The 20,561-nt window shown below is 40.9% G+C and overlaps 1 protein-coding gene across 4 annotated transcripts in view; it reads left to right on the forward strand.

Moving 5' to 3' along the window:
- The first annotated feature begins 109 nt into the window (after positions 1-109).
- LOC138761362 (cell cycle checkpoint control protein RAD9B-like) overlaps positions 110-20,561 on the forward strand; it is a 101,712-nt gene continuing 81,260 nt past the window's right edge. For 3 of the 4 annotated variants that reach the window (XM_069933340.1, XM_069933341.1, XM_069933342.1), the window contains exons 1-2: positions 19,539-19,796; positions 20,227-20,297. In XM_069933340.1, the coding sequence (XP_069789441.1) occupies positions 19,727-19,796; positions 20,227-20,297 (141 nt within the window). In that variant the 5' untranslated portion in view covers positions 19,539-19,726. Of the gene's footprint in view, positions 428-19,538; positions 19,797-20,226; positions 20,298-20,561 lie in introns of those variants that run through there. The other variant, XM_069933343.1, reaches the window with a different exon arrangement.

A 20,561-nucleotide genomic window follows, 5' to 3' on the forward strand; every position in this document is an offset into this window, starting at 1 on the left:
GGATCCGACGGCGCGGCCACCAGGCCAATCTTAGTCTCGCAATTGCAAAATGTTATGGTTTTGAATTTTAAATGGCCTTTGCTTCGGAATTGAATGACACAACTGGCGACTGAATAACGGGGGTAAATGTGGATCCCCCCAAAAAACTGCAGACGCTGGAAATCTGAAATAAAAACAATATACTAAATAGTTTGCATTTCGACTCTGTGTCATCGAATTACATTTTACAGTTCTTTCCATGTGGAAGTAAAGAGCTCTGCATTAAGAAGAAAAATAACAGTGCAAAGCAGGACACGAAGAAATCCAGGCTGGGTGAATGCATCGAGACTGAGTTTATTCGATGTTAATTGATAGAATGAGTGGATTTCAGACAGGGTTGAACAGAAGTGGTTCAGCAAGTATGGTGGTGGAAACGGTCCAGCTCGAGGTGTGTGCGTCCAAATCCTATAAGATTGATACAGTTAGAATTTGCAAAGTTAAAAGATTTGAAAGAGGGGTTGAAATTTTATAATCAATTTGGATGGGTGAAAATTGACAAAAAAAACTTTTGGTTTGCAATGATGTTTCAAATGCACGTAATACTTTCATCAGTTTGCACTTTGATGATTCATTTGGGAGATTATCTTTGATAATCTGCTGAGTTCCTCCGTTATTGTATTTTTACTAAATTCACTGCATCTGCAGATTTTCATATTTCATTCCACTCATTTAGAAAAACTCCAGAGGGTGTGATATTTTAGTTTTCTCCCCTCATTGTTTAACCTTGTTAAGTCTCTATGTTACAGGAGAGGCCTCTTAAATAACTTAGATTCAAATAACAGAAGAAATTTTACTTACTGATGACTTCCACCTTACGGAAGCTGTTCACAATCTCACATATGGTGGACTACAGTGTATTCTTACGTAGTTACAAAATAGTTCATAGTATCCTGATTATATAGCATCCTTCCTTCTCAAGATAAAGAAAAATTTAGTGTTCTTTATCACTTACTTTCCAGTGAAACTTAGTCTCTGAACTTGTATACTAGTACAACTATTTTTAAATAGTTCTTATCGATACACTAGCAGCAGAATGTTCTTTTGCCATCTTGTGGAATTGGTTGTGACCATGGGCACTGTGTAGCTTGTTGTGCTTGACCTGACAACTGCTGTGTTGATGTTTCCATATTAGTGGTTGTGGTCTCTTCACTTGATACCCCACTTGCTATTAGTGTTGCAGGCTTTGCTGGTATTAAAGCTTTCTCCTTCATTGCATTTTGTGTTGGCTGGATGTGAATTCTGTTCCTCCTCGGCTGATTGTCAGTCTGTCTTGACAATGTATGATTTTGGTGTCTCAGCTTCTCTGATGACCTTTGCTAGGTGTGATAGTACAGATCTATCACCAATGTACATAGTGTATATAGTTACTGTATCTAGACTGTGCTTACAGTGATTGGCTGAGAGCTAAGCCACACCTATTGTCTGGGCCTTAAAGGGTTGTGTCCCTAGCCAGGTCGGATCATTCCGGACTGGTCGGCCACCTGTGAAGAGCTCCGGTCTTTTGCTAATAAAAGCCTTGGTTTGGATCAACAAGTCTTTGGTTCTTTCGACGAGCTCTACAATTTTATTAGCAAAAGAATTTTTTTTGAAAGGGATGGAGCGTTTAACTCGGCCAGAAAAACTTGATATCGACCCACAGTCAGCTACAGCCTTCAAAGCCTTTAACTTCTGGCTGCTGAACTTTGAAAACTTCCTGAGATTCATTGAGGTGGAGGAGGATAACCAGCGTCTAACAGCATTGCTGTCTATGGTGTCCTTGAGAGTCTACGAGAACATCCAGGATGAGACCACTTACACCGCAGCCATAAAGGTACTGAAAGGACTGTATGATCAACCGGTGAACAGAGTTCATGCCCGGCTTGTGCTTGCGTCGAGGAAGCAACAGCCCGGTGAGTCCAGCAGGGCATATTTACAAGTATTAAAGGCATTGGGCAAGGACTGTAACTGTGTGGACAAAACTGCTGCCGAGATCACAAATGATCTCGTCCAGGATGCCTATGTGGCCGGGCTCAGATCGAATGAAGTGAGGCTGCGCTTGCTCGAACAAGGGGTAGAAAAACTAGAGGACGTGGCCCGGATTGCAATCACAATGGAGGATGCAGCCTTAAAGTCCACCGAGCTGTCTAGGGACTGGACCCCTCGTTCTGATGTGAGTAGAGTGCCCTTCTACCCTACCACCCCCCGAGATACTGACGGCCTGTCGGCTGCTGCTACGTTGCCCCGTGCGAACCCGAAATGTTATTTCTGCGGGAGGGACAAGCACAGCAAGTCCCTGTGCCCAGCAAGAAAAGCCAAGTGCCAGAAGTGCCTTAAAAACGGCCACTTTGATGCAGTCTGTAGGTCTAAAATGGCCGCCAGCAAACACAGTGCCTCGTGTGAAGCCCAATCGCCACTATCCCATTCAAACTCTTCTTCCCCAGAGCTCTCGTCCAATGAGGGCTCCCCTGCACGGCAACGCCTGACGTCACGGAGACGCCGAAACCGGAAGGCGCAGCCCACCCTCGCAACCATGGTGTTGCCCCGCCTCTCGCCCCCGTGCGGAACACTCGACGCTACCGCCGCTGCTGCCGCCGCCACAGACACCCCCGGGGCCGGTGCTACCGCCGCCGCCGCCACAGACACCCCCGGGGCCGACACTACCGCTGCTGCTGCCACCGCCACAGCCACCCCCGCGGCCAACCAGGTACTCACCCTAGCGTCCATCGCTGACGACCACCAGCTCCCGATCTGCTGCGAGGACCGACCATTCACAGCCTTTGAAGCGAATAGGTGGCTATATCAATTTCTCAGGGTACCATTCGGGTTCACGAATGGTGTCGCGGTCTTCCAGCGGGAAATGGACAGGATGGTGGACCAGAACGGGCTAACCGCTACCTTCCCGTATCTGGAAAATATCACCATCTGGGGCCACGACATGCAGGACTACGACGCCAACCTAGATAAATTTCTTCAAACTGCCCGTCGTCTGAACCTGACTTACAATTTGGACAAGTGTGTCTTCCGGACCACACGACTCGCTATTCTAGGTTGTGTGGTGGAGAACGGGATAGTCATGCCAGATCCTGACCGCATGCGTCCCCTAATGGACTTACCCCCCCACCCCCCACATACCCAGAAAGCTCTCAAACGTTGCCTGGGCCTTTTCTTGTATTACGCCCAATGGGTTCCACACTACGCCGACAAGGCACGTCCTCTTAGCAAGACCACCTCCTTTCCCCTCTCGACTGAAGCCACAGCGGCTTTCGATCGAATCAAATCCGACATCACTGCTGCGACGCTGCACGTGATCGATGAGTCTGTCCCGTTTCAAGTCGAGAGCGATGCATCCGACTTCGCCCTGGCAGCCACCTTGAACCAGGCCGGTCGGCCTGTAGCCTTCTTCTCCAGAACCCTCCAGGGTCCGGAGAGTAGACACTCCTCGATCGAGAAGGAGGCCCAGGCCATAGTTGAAGCGGTGCGTCGTTGGAGACATTACCTCGCTGGGAGGCGCTTTACACTGTTGACTGATCAACGCGCAGTCTCCTTCATGTTCAGCAACACCCAGCGTGGTAAGATAAAAAACGACAAAATCGCCAGATGGAGAATCGAACTCTCCACCTTTAACGATGACATCCTGTACCGGCCTGGTAAGCTCAACGACCCGCCCGACGCGCTCTCCAGGGGGATGTGCACCAGCATACAGATGGACAGACTACGGAAACTCCATGAGGCGCTCTGTCATCCAGGGGTCACTAGGTTTGCTCACTTTGTCAAGGCGCGCAACTTACCCTACACAGTCGAGGAGATCCGCTCCATGACCCGAGCCTGTTCGGTGTGCGCTGAATGCAAGCCCCACTTCTTCCGTCCGGATAACTCCCACGTTATCAAAGCCACCCGCCCCTTCGAGCGACTTAGCGTAGACTTTAAGGAGCCCCTACCGTCGACCAACTGTAATACCTACATCCTTACAGCCATCAACGAGTAATCCCGCTTCCCATTTGCTGTGGCCTGCCCAGACACCACTGCCACCTCAGTGATACAGGCCCTTCACAGTATTTTCACCATCTTCGGGTACCCCAATTCCATCCACAGTGATAGGGGGTCATCATTCATGAGTGCAGAGCTGCGACAGTACCTTCTGGAGTGTGGTATTGCTTCAAGCAGGACCACGAGCTATAACCCACGCGGTAACAGCCAGGTCGAGAGGGAGAATGCCACCATATGGAGAGCGGTTGCACTGGCTCTCCGGTCTAAAGGTCTCCCCACCTCTCACTGGCAGGAGGTTCTCACTAGTGCCTTACACTCCATCCGCTCCCTCCTATGTACTGCAACAAATGCCACCCCCCATGAAAGAATGTTCCTTTTCCCGAGGAAATCCGAATCAGGAACCACTGTACCGGCATGGCTCACCGTCCCTGGCCCCGTCCTTTTGCGACGCCACGTCCGGCACTCAAAGAACGACCCCTTGGTCGACCGAGTGACTCTACTCCACGCGAACCCACATTACGCCTACGTTGAGTTCCCAGACGGGCGAGAGGACACTGTTTCTGTGTGGGACCTAGCTCAGGACGCGGTAGACCCAGCAAACCCCCCAACCCAACCTTCCCCAACTCCTTATTCTCCAGGCCCCGTGCTGCAACAGAAGGACCAACAGCACCCCAATGACCCGGGCCACCCTGCCGACAACACGACTGGGGAATTGAGCGACGGAGCAGTCGCACCCGACGAGCCCACTGGCGACACCACTCCAGCGACCCCAATCCCGGCACCACGGCGGTCACGCCGGATGGTCAGACCCCCTGACCGCTACAGTCCTTGACCTACCCCTTCCTTTCATTCTCTCCCTCGTTTTTGTTTTTTTTTTCCCAGGGTCAATTCTCCAAGAAGGGGTGAATGTGATAGTACAGATCTATCACCAATGTACATAGTGTATATACTGTATCTAGACTGTGCTTACAGCGATTGGCTGAGAGCTAAGCCACACCTATTGTCTGGGCCTTAAAGGGTTGTGTCCCTAGCCAGGTCGGATCATTCCGGACTGGTCGGCCACCTGTGAAGAGCTCCGGTCTTTTGCTAATAAAAGCCTTGGTTTGGATCAACAAGTCTTTGGTTCTTTCGACGAGCTCTACACTAGGGTCCATGTTTTTAACATCGGCTCTTGAATATGCACATGCTGCCTTCTGATGAGTTCTGGCAATGTTTGTATATAATGCTGGCGTCCTTCTTCTAGCATGTCAGCCAGTCTTCTTCTGGTTTCCTCCTGGTCTTCTGGAGGGTGTATTTTGTTTGGCTGAGTTGTTTTGTATCTCCTTCCATTTAGAAGTACTGCCAGGGACTTCATATCAGCCTTAAAGGTGTAGCTAGGTATGGCTCTTTTGTTTTGCGACATTTAGCTAGTGTGCATTTCACAGTTTGCACTTGTCTTTCAATTAACCCATGACCTTTGGGGTAGTATGGGAATGATGTAGTGATAACAAACCCATTCTCTGCAGCCAGCTTTTTGAATTCTTGTGACGAGAACTGTGTTCCATTGTCACATATTTCTTGCTCGGTTATTTCTTGTTCAGCAAGGAGCGCTCTCATTTCTGAGGTGATAGTTGATGCTCTCAGGTCTTTCACCCTTTTGATTAATGGAAATTTAGAGTAGTAACACGCTACTATTAAATACCATTCTTGATTATTAGTGAACAAGTCTGCTCCCAATGTGTGCCATGGCCTGGCAGGTACTTCTGTGGAAATTATTTCCTATTTTTGTTGTGTGTTTTTGTACTTTCCATATATTTGACATGTAGCCACCATATTTTCAATGTATTTGTATATATCAGTCCAGTACACAGCTGACTTTGCTCTGAGTTTGCATTTCTCCATTGCCATGTGATCTTCATGTTTTTTCTGGAGAATCTCTTTCTGCATTGTTTCAGGTATAATCAGTTTGGATCCAGCCAGCAGAACACCAATCTCCAACAATATGTTGTCTCTGATAGATCAATATTGACATATTGAAGGCTGTATTTTCTTTATTCTCTCTGACCATCCTTGTATTACTTGTTGAGAAAGCATTTGCAACACCTCGTCCTTACTGATTTCTCCTCTGATCTGGCTCAATTTATTACTGGTCACACTGATGAGATGATGTATCTTGATCCCCTTGTCTTCCATTTCACATTTTGCATTCAGGGAAAGTCGTGACAAGGTATTAGCAAGAACCATCTCTTTGCATGGTATATATTTTAAGTTGAAGTTGTAGCATTGTAATCGCAGAAGTAATCTCTGCATTCTAGCTGGTGCCTTGTTTAGGATCTTTCTCTGGATGTGTTCCAATGGGCGATGATCACTTTCCACTATAAACTTTCTTCCATACAGAAACTTGTGAAACTTCTCACATCCGTATACAACCGCCAACAGCTCTCTCTCAATATTGGCATATCTGGTCTCTGCTGTTGTTAGTGCTTTTGAGGCAAAAGCTATTGGTTTTCCTTCTTGCATTAATGCTGCACTAAGGCCTCTGTTGGATGCATCTACTTGCAGAATGAGGGCTTTTCTCTATCATAGTATCTCAACTCCACTTCTCTGCATGTTATTTCTTTGAGCTGGTCAAAACTTCTCTGATGTGATGGTGACCACTGAAATTCCATGTCTTCCTTCAGCAACTCTCTGATGTTTGCTGTCTAGTCTAACATATGTGGTTGAAGGAACTCATGTATTGGACCAACCCAAGAAAGCTTCTGAGTTCCTTTTTGTCCTTTGGGTGCTCCATCTTGACAATGGCTTAAATATTGTAGGTTAAATATTGGAGGCTTGTTCTGGATTGTCCTCTGTATTTGGATCCTTGTGTTCAACTTGCTTCCTTTTTTCAACTCACCGAACATCCATGTCCAGTATCTGGGTGTTGGAGTCCTGATTGTTGTTTCCCTTTACATGGTGGATCTTCTTGTCTTTTTTGTTCTCTGGTATTACTGTTTTCTTCATACCAGACTTGCACATCTTTGCCCAGTGGTTTGCTTTGCCACAGGTTCTACATTCAGAATCATATGGTCATCGGAGGAATGTTGTCTGCCGCACTTCCTGCAGGTCTTGGAGGTTTGCACTTTTCTGATTGTCTTCTTTATAGCATCAACCCTTCCTTTTCTTTGCTATGGGTGGGTCTGCATAGTTAGGGATTTCGTTTGCATCCTCGTGACTTTTAAGGCTCTGTCTGTGACTATAGCTTCGGCCAGCTTCAAGCTATTCTTCCCTATAAGAGACTTCTGCATTTCGGGATGGGCACTCCCTCATATTAGTTGATCAACTAATCTTTCCTCTATACCCTTAAATCTGCATTTTGCAGCAACAATTTTTAGTCTAGTGAGGAGGTTATCAACAGTTTAATCAGTCTATTGCATTAAGCCTTGAAATTCATAGCTTTTAATTCTATGATTAGATCTGGGTTCAAGTTTCACCACCTCTGTAAGTCAAGGCCTTGCTCCCCTGTCTAAAGAAGTATATAACTGACCTTCTCCTCTACTGTTGCATTTTTAAAATAGCTTTTGAATGCTAAATTGTTGAATCATTTAAAAAGTTTCAATAGAAGTGCAATGTCTTCAGCCTCCCAGTCCATCATTGGGTGAACTGCTATTGCTCCAGCCATTTTTTTCAGTAATGTTTATTCTCTTCTTCCCCTTTGTATTTCAGTGACTTATAATCAATTGTATGGCTTTATTCTTGTTCTTTTATGCCGTTGCCATCATGTAATGTCTCTGTGTTTCTTGAGAGGCTTCTTAAATAACTTAGAGATGCAAGATTCAAATAACAGAAGAGTTTTTACTTACTGATGTCTTCCACCATCACAGAAAAATGTTCAGACACTCACATATACCTATGGCCACAATGGTGCACTGCAGTTACTACAGTAAGAAGGGTGTATTCTTATGCAGTAACAAAATAGTTCTCATTATCCTGACTATATAACACTTGCTAAACACTCTCAAGCCTTTGATTACTTCCAACATAATTGATTTGCACACACTAGCTGACAACCATGAAGCTCCAGGAAAGTATATGTGCTGTTCAAGTTTGTGAGCAAGCTATTAGGTGTGGAAATGCAGGGTTATTTTTCTATCATTGTTGTCATGTGTCTCGTTCTCTGAGTGTAATAGGCACAGATAGTCAAACTTTTCCACAGCATTGCAAAGTAGTCTTGCTGCCATCAGTTTACTTTGAGTCACCTCTTGTAATCCTAAAGTCAATTTGGATTTTTACCTTGTTTACTGAAACATTTTTTTAGTCACTTGTTCGTCAGATGGAACTTGAGTATCACTGTTACTTTCTCTTATACTGGATGGGCCGTTAGCTCCTGGCATAAAGATTCTAGATTCAGAACATGATGGGTATAGATAAAAGTTATGAACAGATACCATATTAAGTTGAAATTTAATACTTTGATGGTCCCACAATGTGGCAGGTGTTGATTTGAGCAAGATCTCACTGTGTTCAGCATCCCAAAGTGATGTGCAGCTTTTCTTTATCCAGGATTCCACCAGGTATTTCTTCACTTTGAATGTTGAGGGGTGGAACGAAGCCATTCACTGCATTCAGGACGTCTTATTCGGTCAATTGTGTTGACCAGATATGGCAACATGAGGCAAAGGCATCCTAACTACTCCATTCAATGACTTCCAATCCACAACACAGGTTTCCAATACCACTTGAGGAAACTGTAGCAATAACTGGTGTACAACCTGGTTGCAGAATTAATAATTTGTTTAATTGTCCAAAACAGAATATGATTGATGCCAGAAAAACTCAAGAACTGGAATCTTTAGCAAACAATGAGAAGCTGGAGGGACTCAGTGGGTCTAGCATTTTTGGTCAGTCAATATTTTGGAATGGGACCCTTTATTGAGACTCAATTGTATGTTCGGTGAGGAGGAGTCACGTGATGGAGTAGTGGCCGGACGGTGAACTCCAGCCCTCTCCAGAAAAGTCGGGAAAAACAAAGGAAAACACAAAGGCACAGAAATAAAAGTTAAAGAAAAGTGAGTATAAACGTGGAAAGAAGATGGCGACAAAAAAAGAAAAATCGAAATCAACGGTAAGAAGAGAGGAAGAGAAGACAACGGAAGAAGAAGGAGAAGGCCTTACCTGTTCGAAGAGGCCCGCGGTGGAGAGAGAAACCACTCCCTCAGGTCGGTAGAAAGTGGACTACAAAAATGGCTCGCTGAGCCGAGTAAAAGTGCGCAACCGCGCATGAAAAAAAACACACCGATGGGAGGGGGGACCAGCTGGGGAGTCGATCTCCACAGCCGGCAACGACAGCTGCAGAACACCCGCAGCAAGAAGAGAACACAGAAGACAATGGAAACAAGAAAGAAGAGAAGAAAAGGGCAACAAAGAAACAACTGATGGCCAACCCAGAGGAAGAAGAAGAGGAAGAGTACAGTGAAATAGAAGAAGAAGAGAAAGGCAAGATAAAGGTTGTACTTTCTCTTATTAAAGGATACATGGAGTCATTTAAAGAATGGCATACACAGGAATTTAATGATTTAAGAAGAAGAATAAACAACACAGAAGAGAAAATGAATAAAATAGATATGACCTTAACAGAAATGGGAAAGAAAATGGACAAGATGGAAGAGCGGGCAGTAGCAGCAGAAATGGAGGTAGAAGACTTAATAAAGAAATTGGAGGAATCTAATAAAAAAACTAAAGAGACACAAGAACTGTTAGCTCAAAAAATAGATATAATGGAAAATTATAACAGAAGAAATAACATAAAGATAGTGGGCCTTAAGGAAGATGAAGAAGGCAAGAATATGAGGGAGTTTATAAAAGATTGGATCCCTAAGACCCTAGGATGTCCAGAACTACAGCAAGAAATGGAAATAGAAAGGGCACATAGAGTATTGGCCTCTAAACCACAACCACAACAAAAACCAAGATCTATTGTAGTAAAATTCCTAAGATATACTACAAGAGAAAAGGTACTGGAGAAGACAATGGAAAAAGTAAGAGAGGGAAACAAACCACTGGAGTATAAAGGGCAAAAAATCTTCATTTATCCAGATATAAGTTTTGAACTCCTAAAGAAGAGAAAAGAGTTCAATACAGCAAAGGCGATTTTATGGAAGAAAGGGTATAAATTTATACTAAAGCATCCTGCGGTATTGAAAATATTTATTCCAGGACAATAAAACAGACTATTCTCGGATCCAGAAGAAGCACGAAAATTTGCAGAACAATTACAAAAATAGACTGAGGGAGGAAGACGGGTAATGAGAGTAAAAATGATCACGATTGATATGTATGTGGGTAAAGACAAAAATAGACTGAGGGATGAAGACGGGTAATGAGAGTAAAAATGATCACGATTGATATGTATGTGGGTAAAGAGGTATAAGAGCGAATAGATACAATGTGCATACATGAATGTATCTGTACTTAGAGGAAAATATATAGTATAGACAAGAATTAATAAGGGAAGGTAATGGAATAGAGAGAATAAGGAGGGAATTAAAAGAGTGACCTTTGTTACATATGAAAAGTGAAATCTTTTCTGGGGGGGGCTGGGTGGGGGGGAATAGCGGTCACTGCAAAATCAGTTGACGCTTGCGAGTGAATTCGCAAACCCAAATGGAGAGGGGAGATGTGGTTGTCCGACAAGGGATAAAGGACAACTCAGGAGGGGAAGGGGAGAATGGGGATAAAGAAGATATAAATAGGAGAATAAGGAAAATGTTTGATGTTGTAGGAATGTTGTCTTATAAAGAGTTTAAAATAAGAAAACAGAAATGGAAAAGGAGGAAAGGTAATGATGGAAAAACGGAAAGATAAGATAAACAAAGTATAAAATGGCTACGCTGAACTATATGACTTTAAATATTAATGGAATACATAACCAAATTAAAAGGAAGAAACTACTAAATTTACTGAAAAAGGAAAAAATTGATATAGCATTTGTCCAAGAAACACACTTAACTGAATTGGAGCACAAGAAATTAAAGAGAGATTGGGTAGGACATGTAACAGCAGCATCGTATAATTCAAAAGCAAGAGGAGTGGCTATATTAATTAGTAAAAATGTGCCATTTAAAATAGAAGAGGAAATAATAGATCCAGCAGGGAGATATGTTATGATAAAATGTCAGATATATTCGGAGTTTTGGAATCTACTTAATGTATATTCACCTAACGAAGAAGATCAAAAGTTTATGCAAGATATCTTTTTGAAGGTAGCTAATACGCAAGGGAACATACTAATAGGAGGGGATTGCAACCTGAATTTGGATTCAAATATGGATAAAACGGGGAAAAAAATTAACAGAAAGAACAAAGTAACCAAATTTATAATTAAATCAATGCAAGAAATGAAACTTTTGGATATATGGAGGAAACAAAACCCAAAAGAAAAGGAATACTCATACTACACGGCTAGACATAAAACATACTCAAGAATAGACCTATTTTTGTTATCAGCTAGTATGCAGGATAGAGTAAGAAAAACAAAATATAAAGCTAGAATACTATCGGACCATTCACCCTTAATATTGACAGTAAAGCTAGAGGACATCCCTCCAAGAATGTATAGATGGAGATTAAACCCCATGCTACTTAAAAGACAGGATTTTAGAGAATTTATTGAAAAACAATTAAAAATGTATTTTGAAGTAAATACGGAATCAGTGGAAGATAAGTTTATACTATGGGATGCAATGAAAGCATTCATTAGAGGGCAAATAATAAGTTATGTAACCAAGATGAAGAAGGACTATAATCAGGAAACAGAGCAGTTGGAAAGGGAAATAGTAAATATAGAAAAAAAATTAGCAATGAAGGAAGATACAACTAAAAGAAGAGAATTGGCGGATAAAAAAATAAAATATGAAACATTACAAACATATAAGGTAGAGAAGAATATAATGAAGACAAAACAGAAATATTATGAACTAGGTGAAAAAACGCACAAAATCCTAGCATGGCAGCTTAAGACAGAACAAGCTAAGAAAATGGTATTGGCATCAAGGAAAAAAGACAAACAAATTACATATAATCCAAAAGAAATTAAGGAAAACTTTAGAGAATTCTATGAACAATTATACCGAACTGAAAATGAAGGGAAAGAAGGGAAAATAGATGAATTTTTGACTAAAATTGAACTACCAAAACTACAAATAGAGGAACAAAATAAATTAACAGAACCATTTGGAACAGTAGAAATACAAGAGATAATAAAAAAATTACCAAATAATAAGACACCAGGAGAGGATGGATTTCCAATAGAATTCTACAAAACATTTAAAGATTTATTAATTCCGCCCCTCCTGGATGTAATCAACCAGATTGATGAAACACAAAGCTTACCAGATTCATGTAAAACAGCAATTACAGTAATACTAAAACAAGGGAATGATCCACTCTCACCAGCGTCATATAGACCAATATCTTTGCTAAACACAGATTATAAGATAATAGCTAAACTATTAGCAAACAGATTAGCAGAACAGGTACCGAAAATGGTAAATTTAGACCAAACTGGATTTATCAAAAAAAGACGCACAACAGACAATATTTGTAAATTTATTAACTTAATTCATGCAGTAGAAGGAAATAAAGCACCTGAAGTAGCAGTTGCTTTAGACGCAGAGAAGGCCTTCGACAGAGTAGAATGGAATTACTTGTTCAAAGTATTGCAAAAATTCAGTTTACCGGAGAAGTATATTAATTGGATTAAAGCATTATATAAGGGACCGTTAGCGAAAGTGACAGTAAATGGACATGTATCAAAGCAATTTAACTTAAGCAGGTCAACGCGGCAGGGATGCCCACTATCACCTTTATTGTTTGCGCTAGCCATAGAACCACTAGCAGAATTGATAAGAATAGATAATAATATAAAAGGAATAAAAATAAAAGACAGGGAATATAAAATCAGTCTATTTGCGGATGATGTTATAGTGTACTTAACAGAACCAGAACTATCAATAAAAGAATTATATAAGAAATTGAAGGAATATGGAGAAGTGTCGGGCTACAAGATAAACGTAAATAAAAGTGAAGCAATGCCTATGAATAATGCGGATTTCTCAAAATTTAAGAAGGAATCTCCATTCAGATGGCAAATGCAGGCAATAAGATACCTAGGTGTACAAATAAACAAAAATCTAGGCCAATTATATAAACTCAATTACAACCCACTAATGAAAAAATTACAGGACGATTTAGAGCATTGGAAAGATCTACCACTAACACTGATAGGAAGGATAAACTGTATTAAAATGAACATTTTTTCCAAGGATATTATACTTATTTCAGGCATTGCCAATACAACTGACAGAAAAATTCTTCAAAGAGTTAAAGAAAATAATAAGTAAATTTTTATGGAGAGGGGGGAAACCAAGGATAGCACTAGATAAATTAACAGAATGATATAAACAAGGAGGCTTACAATTGCCAAACTTCAAAAATTATTATAGAGCCGCACAATTAAGATACATATCAGATTTTTATCAAACAAGGGAAAAACCAGACTGGACGAGATTAGAATTAGATAAAATAGGGGAAAAGATACCTGAACACATATTATATAAATGGGATGAAAAATTGGTACAACATAGAAGTTCTCCAGTATTACATCATCTCCTCAATATTTGGAAGAAGATTCATGTAGAAAGAAATAAAACAAATTATCAATTACCAAAACTAATATTGACGCAAAATAAGCTACTCCCTTTTACAATAGATAACCTTGCCTTTAGAGGATGGGAAAAAAAAGGGATTAAAAGAATAGAAAATTGTTTTTCAGGAAGTAGATTCTTATCCTTTGAACAAATGAGAGATAAGTACAATATAACTGGAGATACAGCGCTGGCATATTACCAACTGAGATCCTACTTGAAGGATAAATTAGGAAGCAATTTGAGTTTGCCAGAGGGAAGTAACCTTGAATATGTGATTACAGATACAATGTTAATCAAAAGATTTATAACAAATATGTATATTAAACTGCAAGAAAAGGAGAATGAGGAAACAAATGGTAAAACTAAACAAAAATGGGAACAAGATTTAAATATAAAGATAAAAAAGGAAACATGGGAGAAATTATGTTCTGGAACGATGAGAAATACAATAAATACGAAGCTACGTATGATACAATATAATTGGTTACACAGACTGTCAGAAATAAAACTTCTCACACATGAGTCTCTTTAAAACTGATGACACGACAAGCTTTATTTACAAGTCTGCAGAGTTGGACTCAACTGGCTTCTCACCAGTTAAGCCCCGATACATACAGTGCATTGATTTTTATACCCTTGTTGTTTGCTCTTCCCCTACTTATTAATACTGTTTTAATTGGTTAGTATTGCAAAAGCATTCTAAGTACAACTGCATTTTTAATTATCACGTTCGTTACGTACGCTGCGAACTCTACATACACTAAATTCTGTTTCTCACCCTTCTTATCAATCTTTTGTCTCCTGCATGTCTCTCACTATGACCATGAAAAGATATGTTTAAAAAAACATATCCAGCTGAACCTTTTGTCCTTGGCTGCTAGTAAGCTCCCTGTCCGTTCTGGCTTCCCTTTTTATGATTAATCATCACATTTTAACTTAAGCCATTTTAACCTAAATTCTCTATATATAACACAGAGTATACATTACACCTCAAAAGTTAAATAAATGGGACCCAACAGTATCTGATAGATGTTTTCGATGTAAAAAAAGAAATGGGAACAACAATTTTTGCAATCTGGACATGTGAGAGTAGAAAAATTTTGGGAAGATCTCAATCAGATATTAAATAAAATAACAGAAAACAATATACCAAAGAATCCAGAGATCTTTCTCCTAAGTAACATAAAAAACAAAGAATTTGGAATTGATTTGGAGGATGCACAAAAAAGATTTGTTAAGATAGCCCTAGCTGTAGCAAAAAAATGTATTATGTCAACCTGGAAATTGGAAGATAATTTGAAAATACAACAATGGTATATAGAAATGAATAAATGTATTCCATTAGAAAAAATAACATATAGTTTAAGAAATAATATTGAAATATTCGAACAAGTATGGGAGCCTTACATTAAATACAATAGCGAAAACCTACCGGGAACAAACATTACCTAAGTTGATGGAAGGAGAAGAGAAGAAAAGAATGGACTCAGTAGAATTTCTGGTGTATTTTTGTTGAATGACAACATTGTCTAACTGAATTAATGCAACCTAGATTGTATAACTAAAATGGATGAGAGGGGGGGGGGATGGGGGGGTGGCTTGGGAGGAGGGAGGGGGGAGGGAGAAAAAGTCACTGTAAATGTGTGGAAAAGAAAAAGTGTATATCATGGCTATTGTGATTTATGGTGTGAAAAATAAAAAATTTAAAAAAAAAAAAAAAAAAAAGTTAAATAAATGGGACCCAACAGTATCTGATAGATGTTTTCGATGTAAAAAAAGAAATGGGAACAACAATTTTTGCAATCTGGACATGTGAGAGTAGAAAAATTTTGGGAAGATCTCAATCAGATATTAAATAAAATAACAGAAAACAATATACCAAAGAATCCAGAGATCTTTCTCCTAAGTAACATAAAAAACAAAGAATTTGGAATTGATTTGGAGGATGCACAAAAAAGATTTGTTAGATAGCCCTAGCCGTAGCAAAAAAATGTATTATGTCAACCTGGAAATTGGAAGATAATTTGAAAATACAACAATGGTATATAGAAATGAATAAATGTATTCCATTAGAAAAAATAACATATAGTTTAAGAAATAATATTGAAATATTCGAACAAATATGGGAGCCTTACATTAAATACAATAGCGAAAACCTACCGGGGACAAACATTACCTAAGTTGATGGAAGGAGAAGAAAAGAAAAGAATGGACTCAGTAGAATTTCTGGTGTATTTTTGTTGAATGACAACATTGTCTGACTGGTTTAATGCAACCTAGATTGTATACCTAAAATGGATGAGAGGGGGGGGGTGGGGGGTGGCTTGGGAGGAGGGGGGGGGGGGGGGAGAAAAAGTCACTGTATATGTGTGAAAAAGAAAAAGTGTATATCATGGCTAATGTGATTTATGGTGTGAAAAATAAAAAATTTTTAAAAATAAAAAAAAACTGTATGTTCGGTGCTATTTGACACCTTCACTTCAATACAATTCTCATTGTCAACTGTTTTCCTTGATAGTCCACTCTTCACATGTTCACTGTATCATCTAATCCAGGAGCGGGCAACCTTTTACCATGCGTGGGCCAGGAGGTGTGTCAGTGTCAATGGGTGAAATAAATAGTGAAACACAGACATTATGTCATTTAAGTTTTCGACTGTCTCCACTTGAAGTACGTAATGAACATAACTGATGATAATTTATCAAATAAAAATCCACAGAAAATGTTCAAGCTATGAGATCAACCGTATTCCTTCCAAAAAACTATGACGATGCATTTCAGGTCAGAGACAGCATCTTCAAATCTGAAAATGCACCAAAAATCACAAATTAAAATGACACAATAAAAAAAAGTCAAAAAAGAGAAAAATTATTCACAATGAAAACAAAATAACCTATCTCAAAACAGACAGCACCTCAGTGGGAAACTTGATTTTTGTTTGTTGTTTGAAAGAATTTTGATATTGGGTGACATAGTTGTTGATGCCAATAGCAAGACATAATTGCAAGGAGTTGTGTTATCAATCCTACCAGTAGTAGAATGAACTACTTAGCAGGAATGATAAAGTAATTCCTTACTGGATATAAATATTTCAGACAGGCGTTGGGAATGCTGCAAACTGTCATTTAAACTTGGTTGCTTTTAAATAATTCTTCAAATAGTTTAAAAATAATCAGTAACAATTATTTTTGTTGCAAAACTGCAGACATAAATACATTTGTCAAATACAGCATTTTGAATCTTTCTCAGCAGAAGCTATTGTGCATTCCTCTCAACTTCTGCCTTTGATCCAGATCTCTCGCTTTTATTTAACTTCTCTGCACTCTAAGGTCTGTTTTGAACTATGGGTATGTGAGGTAAATCCCATTTCCCAAGTGAACAAAATTTGCTTTGTGCTAAATGAGTTTTGCTTGCAGCCAGAGTTGGATGAAGAAACATTGCAGCATCCCACACCCAGAAATATGGCTTTGCGCTTTTATGAGCAGCTCAGGGGAGTTGGAAGAGGGGGGAATGGGGAGATTCAGGGGAGCAGGGAGATGGGGATGGGTGGCGGCAGGAAAGGGGGTGCTTCAGGGTCACTCCAAAAGGTTCGCACCTGTGGTAAACCAATGTATGTATGTTTGGGCACACCCGATAGCCGATGGCACCTGTGGCTCCTCCCACAGAATGGTCCAGAGCCTCCTGCCCAGTCCAGAACAGTCGAGCAGCATAGATGCACTTTGTTCTAAAGCTAATAAAAGCCTATCAGTTCATTCAACTTCAGTCTTTTGGAGTTATTGATGGTGCATCAATTTTATTAGCTTTGGTTTTATAATAGACCAGATCCTGAAGCCAGAGAAGCTGGGGATTGACCCTCAATCACCAGAGGCAGCTACCAACTTCGAACTCTGGCTACATTGTTTCAAGGCATTCCTCCAGGCATCTTCATCCACTGTGCGGTCAGAGACTGACAAATTACAAGTACTGCATTCTCGAGTTGGCACCCTGGTGTAGTCAATGATCAGGGATGTCACGTCGTATCAGGAGGCCACGGGCATTCTAAAGGGCTAGTCTCTATGAAAGATTAATGAAGTATATGCCAGGCATCTCCTGGTGACCCAAGTGACCTGGTGAGTCAAATGCTGAGTTCCTCCGGGCCCTGCGAACCCTCGGAAAGGCATGTGAATGTAAGGCTGTGATGGCTGCAGAGTACACGGAGAACCTGATTAGGGATGCCTATGTTGCAGGGAGCAGGTCGAACTATATTTTCAAAAGATTATTGGAGCAAGAGGAGCTCAGTCTGCAGAGAGCAGTTGAACTGGCAGGTATACTAGAAATGGCCCTCCAGAATATGGAGGCCTACTCAACTGACAATATGGCCACCTCGTAGTTATTCCCACGTGCCGCCATCCCCACACCCTAACAATCCGACTATGGTGGCAGTACCTCGCGAAGGCCTTTGATCACCACCACCAGGTGCAGTCAGCAACCCAACCATGGCCACTGTATTCTGGGAGCTTCTGAAGTGCTATTTCTGTGGGCTGGGCAAGAAAACACTGCCCAGTGAAAGACACACTCTGCTCCAGCTGTGGGAAGAAGGGACACTAAGCAAAGGTGTGTAGATCCAAACCCCTTCCCAGCAGCACTGTGTGCAGATTGTGGAGGGGGCCATCCTGGATGCTGCCATCACTGGGAAATAGCTGCACCATATGCAAGTTGCAGGGACTGCCATCCTGGGGATTCAGCAGTGCCACGTGCAGGCTGCTATCTTGGACACTGCCATATTCCGAAACACCACATAGGTCATTTGGCTCCCCGGTGGGTGAGTAGCCTGGGATCAAGATCAGGACAGCTGGCCACTGATGCACAGCTTGTCTTAGGCCCATCTTGAGGGCAAAGCAAGTTCCCAGGAACACCAGGGTGAGTTGTTTTTCCAGGGACAGAAAGTGATGCAGTTGATGATTGATTTCTGGTTACAACTTTAGCGAACATTCTGCATGAACACAGTCATTTCGCTGCTGGTTCATAACCCCGAAGGAACGGGCGACATTTTTATAGCCACCAAGTATTTCCTTTGCTGAGGCATGTTTAATCCACGTGCACAGTCCTCGGGGCCACTGCTCTCAAAGGCTTACAGTTTACTGCGGCGAATGGTGTATGTTGGCTGAGGGTGTTCGCATTGGGTTGCGGGCTGTAGGTTGCCCACCCCAATCTCATCCATTTGCTGCTCAAAGCAAAGCATAAAATAAAAGATATATTCCACAATCAATACCTACCAGGCAACATCTACCTACCTTTGATCTGGCTTTATTCCTGCATGGCTGTCCACAATAGTCACAGTATGATTTTAATGCAACATATTCTAAGTAGCATCCAACTGGTAAATGTCCTCTTTTGCTCTCTATAACAAGAGCATGAAAACTCTTTGTAAAGTGGGCTGTCTGTAACGACAAATTGAAATTTATGCCCCATCTTCATAACAGAAATATGTCAAAGAGTGTAAAAATTACGAGCGATTGCTTTGCTGCACGGATTGGACTTGCCTCCATTAAAAAAAGCTACAAATCGATGTTACACTAACTGAAAGATAATTTAACAAAATATGAATGAAATTAGACAACTGCAAGCACATCCCGAAGATGTTTGTTCATCTTCTGTAAGTTGTTAATCCCTTAAACTGTATTTGACAAACTGCGATCCAACCGACTCGTCCTATTGATTAGAACAATTTTCCCGCTCAAACAATGGAGAGCCGCGCTGCCAGTCGTTATGCGCATGCGTCGGTTTGTGCTGCGCGCACGGGCCTTGGGCTTGTTGCCGAGACCTTGTCGTTGATTGTCAGTGGTCACGAGGGTCAGACGCAGGTGACGAGCTTGTTCGACGCGGGGTGTCTCGTGGTGTCGTGCCGGAGCACTCAAAGCGCTCTCGCTCAGGCTCACCCTGCGGAAGCGTCGGCGCTCGGGGCCCCAAATTTGAAGCGAGTGTGTGGGCATGTGCTTCATATACAAGTTTAATCGTGAAATAATTTTACTTATTCGTTAAAATCAAATTGTATGGTTTGCGTTAATTTCAAATGAATGAAACCAAATCCGGACAAAACATCCTGCGACACCATGAAATGCATAATTCCTGCAACCAATCTAAGAGGTAGCTTGGATGTTAGTTTATTATCAACATAACACCAGGCCACGTTCATTTAAATAGCAGGTTGAATTTAAAGATAACAATTTTGGTTTAAGATCTTTTAATTTTTTTGTTCTTTTCCACCAGTGCAATTTTTGGCCCTCAAGAATGTCAAAATTGTATTGTTTCAATTTTAATTTCAAGTTTTTTTTCTCTTATCCATCTGATGTGTTCAAGGCAAAGAAATTTCCAAAAGAGCATATGCTTTTATTTATTTTTTTCTCCTTTGTATAACTAACTCTAATCCAGGTGGTAGGTAAAATATTTGTTTTACAGTCATCTATAATTACATTGCATGGTTTTGTTTCATAATGCTACAACTGAGTGTCTTAAGCAATATAGGAAAATAAAATGTGAAGTAATGTGTAATAAAATGCTTATCTTTATTTTGCAGTATTTGGAAAAGCAATCCATGCCCTATCCCGAATTGGTGATGAGTTATGGTTTGATCCTTTAGAAAATGGTGTAAGTTATGGAAATCAGCAATGTATTTGTAACATAAGATGGGTGAACCATCCCCTCTTTTTCTGAATGTTATGATTTAATCTTTTAATTTATGTAATGGCTTAATTGAGTGGGCAGCTGATAGAGTAAACATACATCTCTTGCTGGTTCAACATTGTAGGTGGAGGAGTTGGGACTAGAATTGGCCCAAGTAAATAAGTTGCAGCAAAATCGTCAATCAATTTTTCATGTGAGGTATAAGGGATGTTAAATAATGTGTGGCGG

The sequence above is a fragment of the Narcine bancroftii genome, chromosome 4 (assembly GCF_036971445.1).
Source record: "Narcine bancroftii isolate sNarBan1 chromosome 4, sNarBan1.hap1, whole genome shotgun sequence".
In the NCBI taxonomy this organism is placed as follows: domain Eukaryota; kingdom Metazoa; phylum Chordata; class Chondrichthyes; order Torpediniformes; family Narcinidae; genus Narcine; species Narcine bancroftii.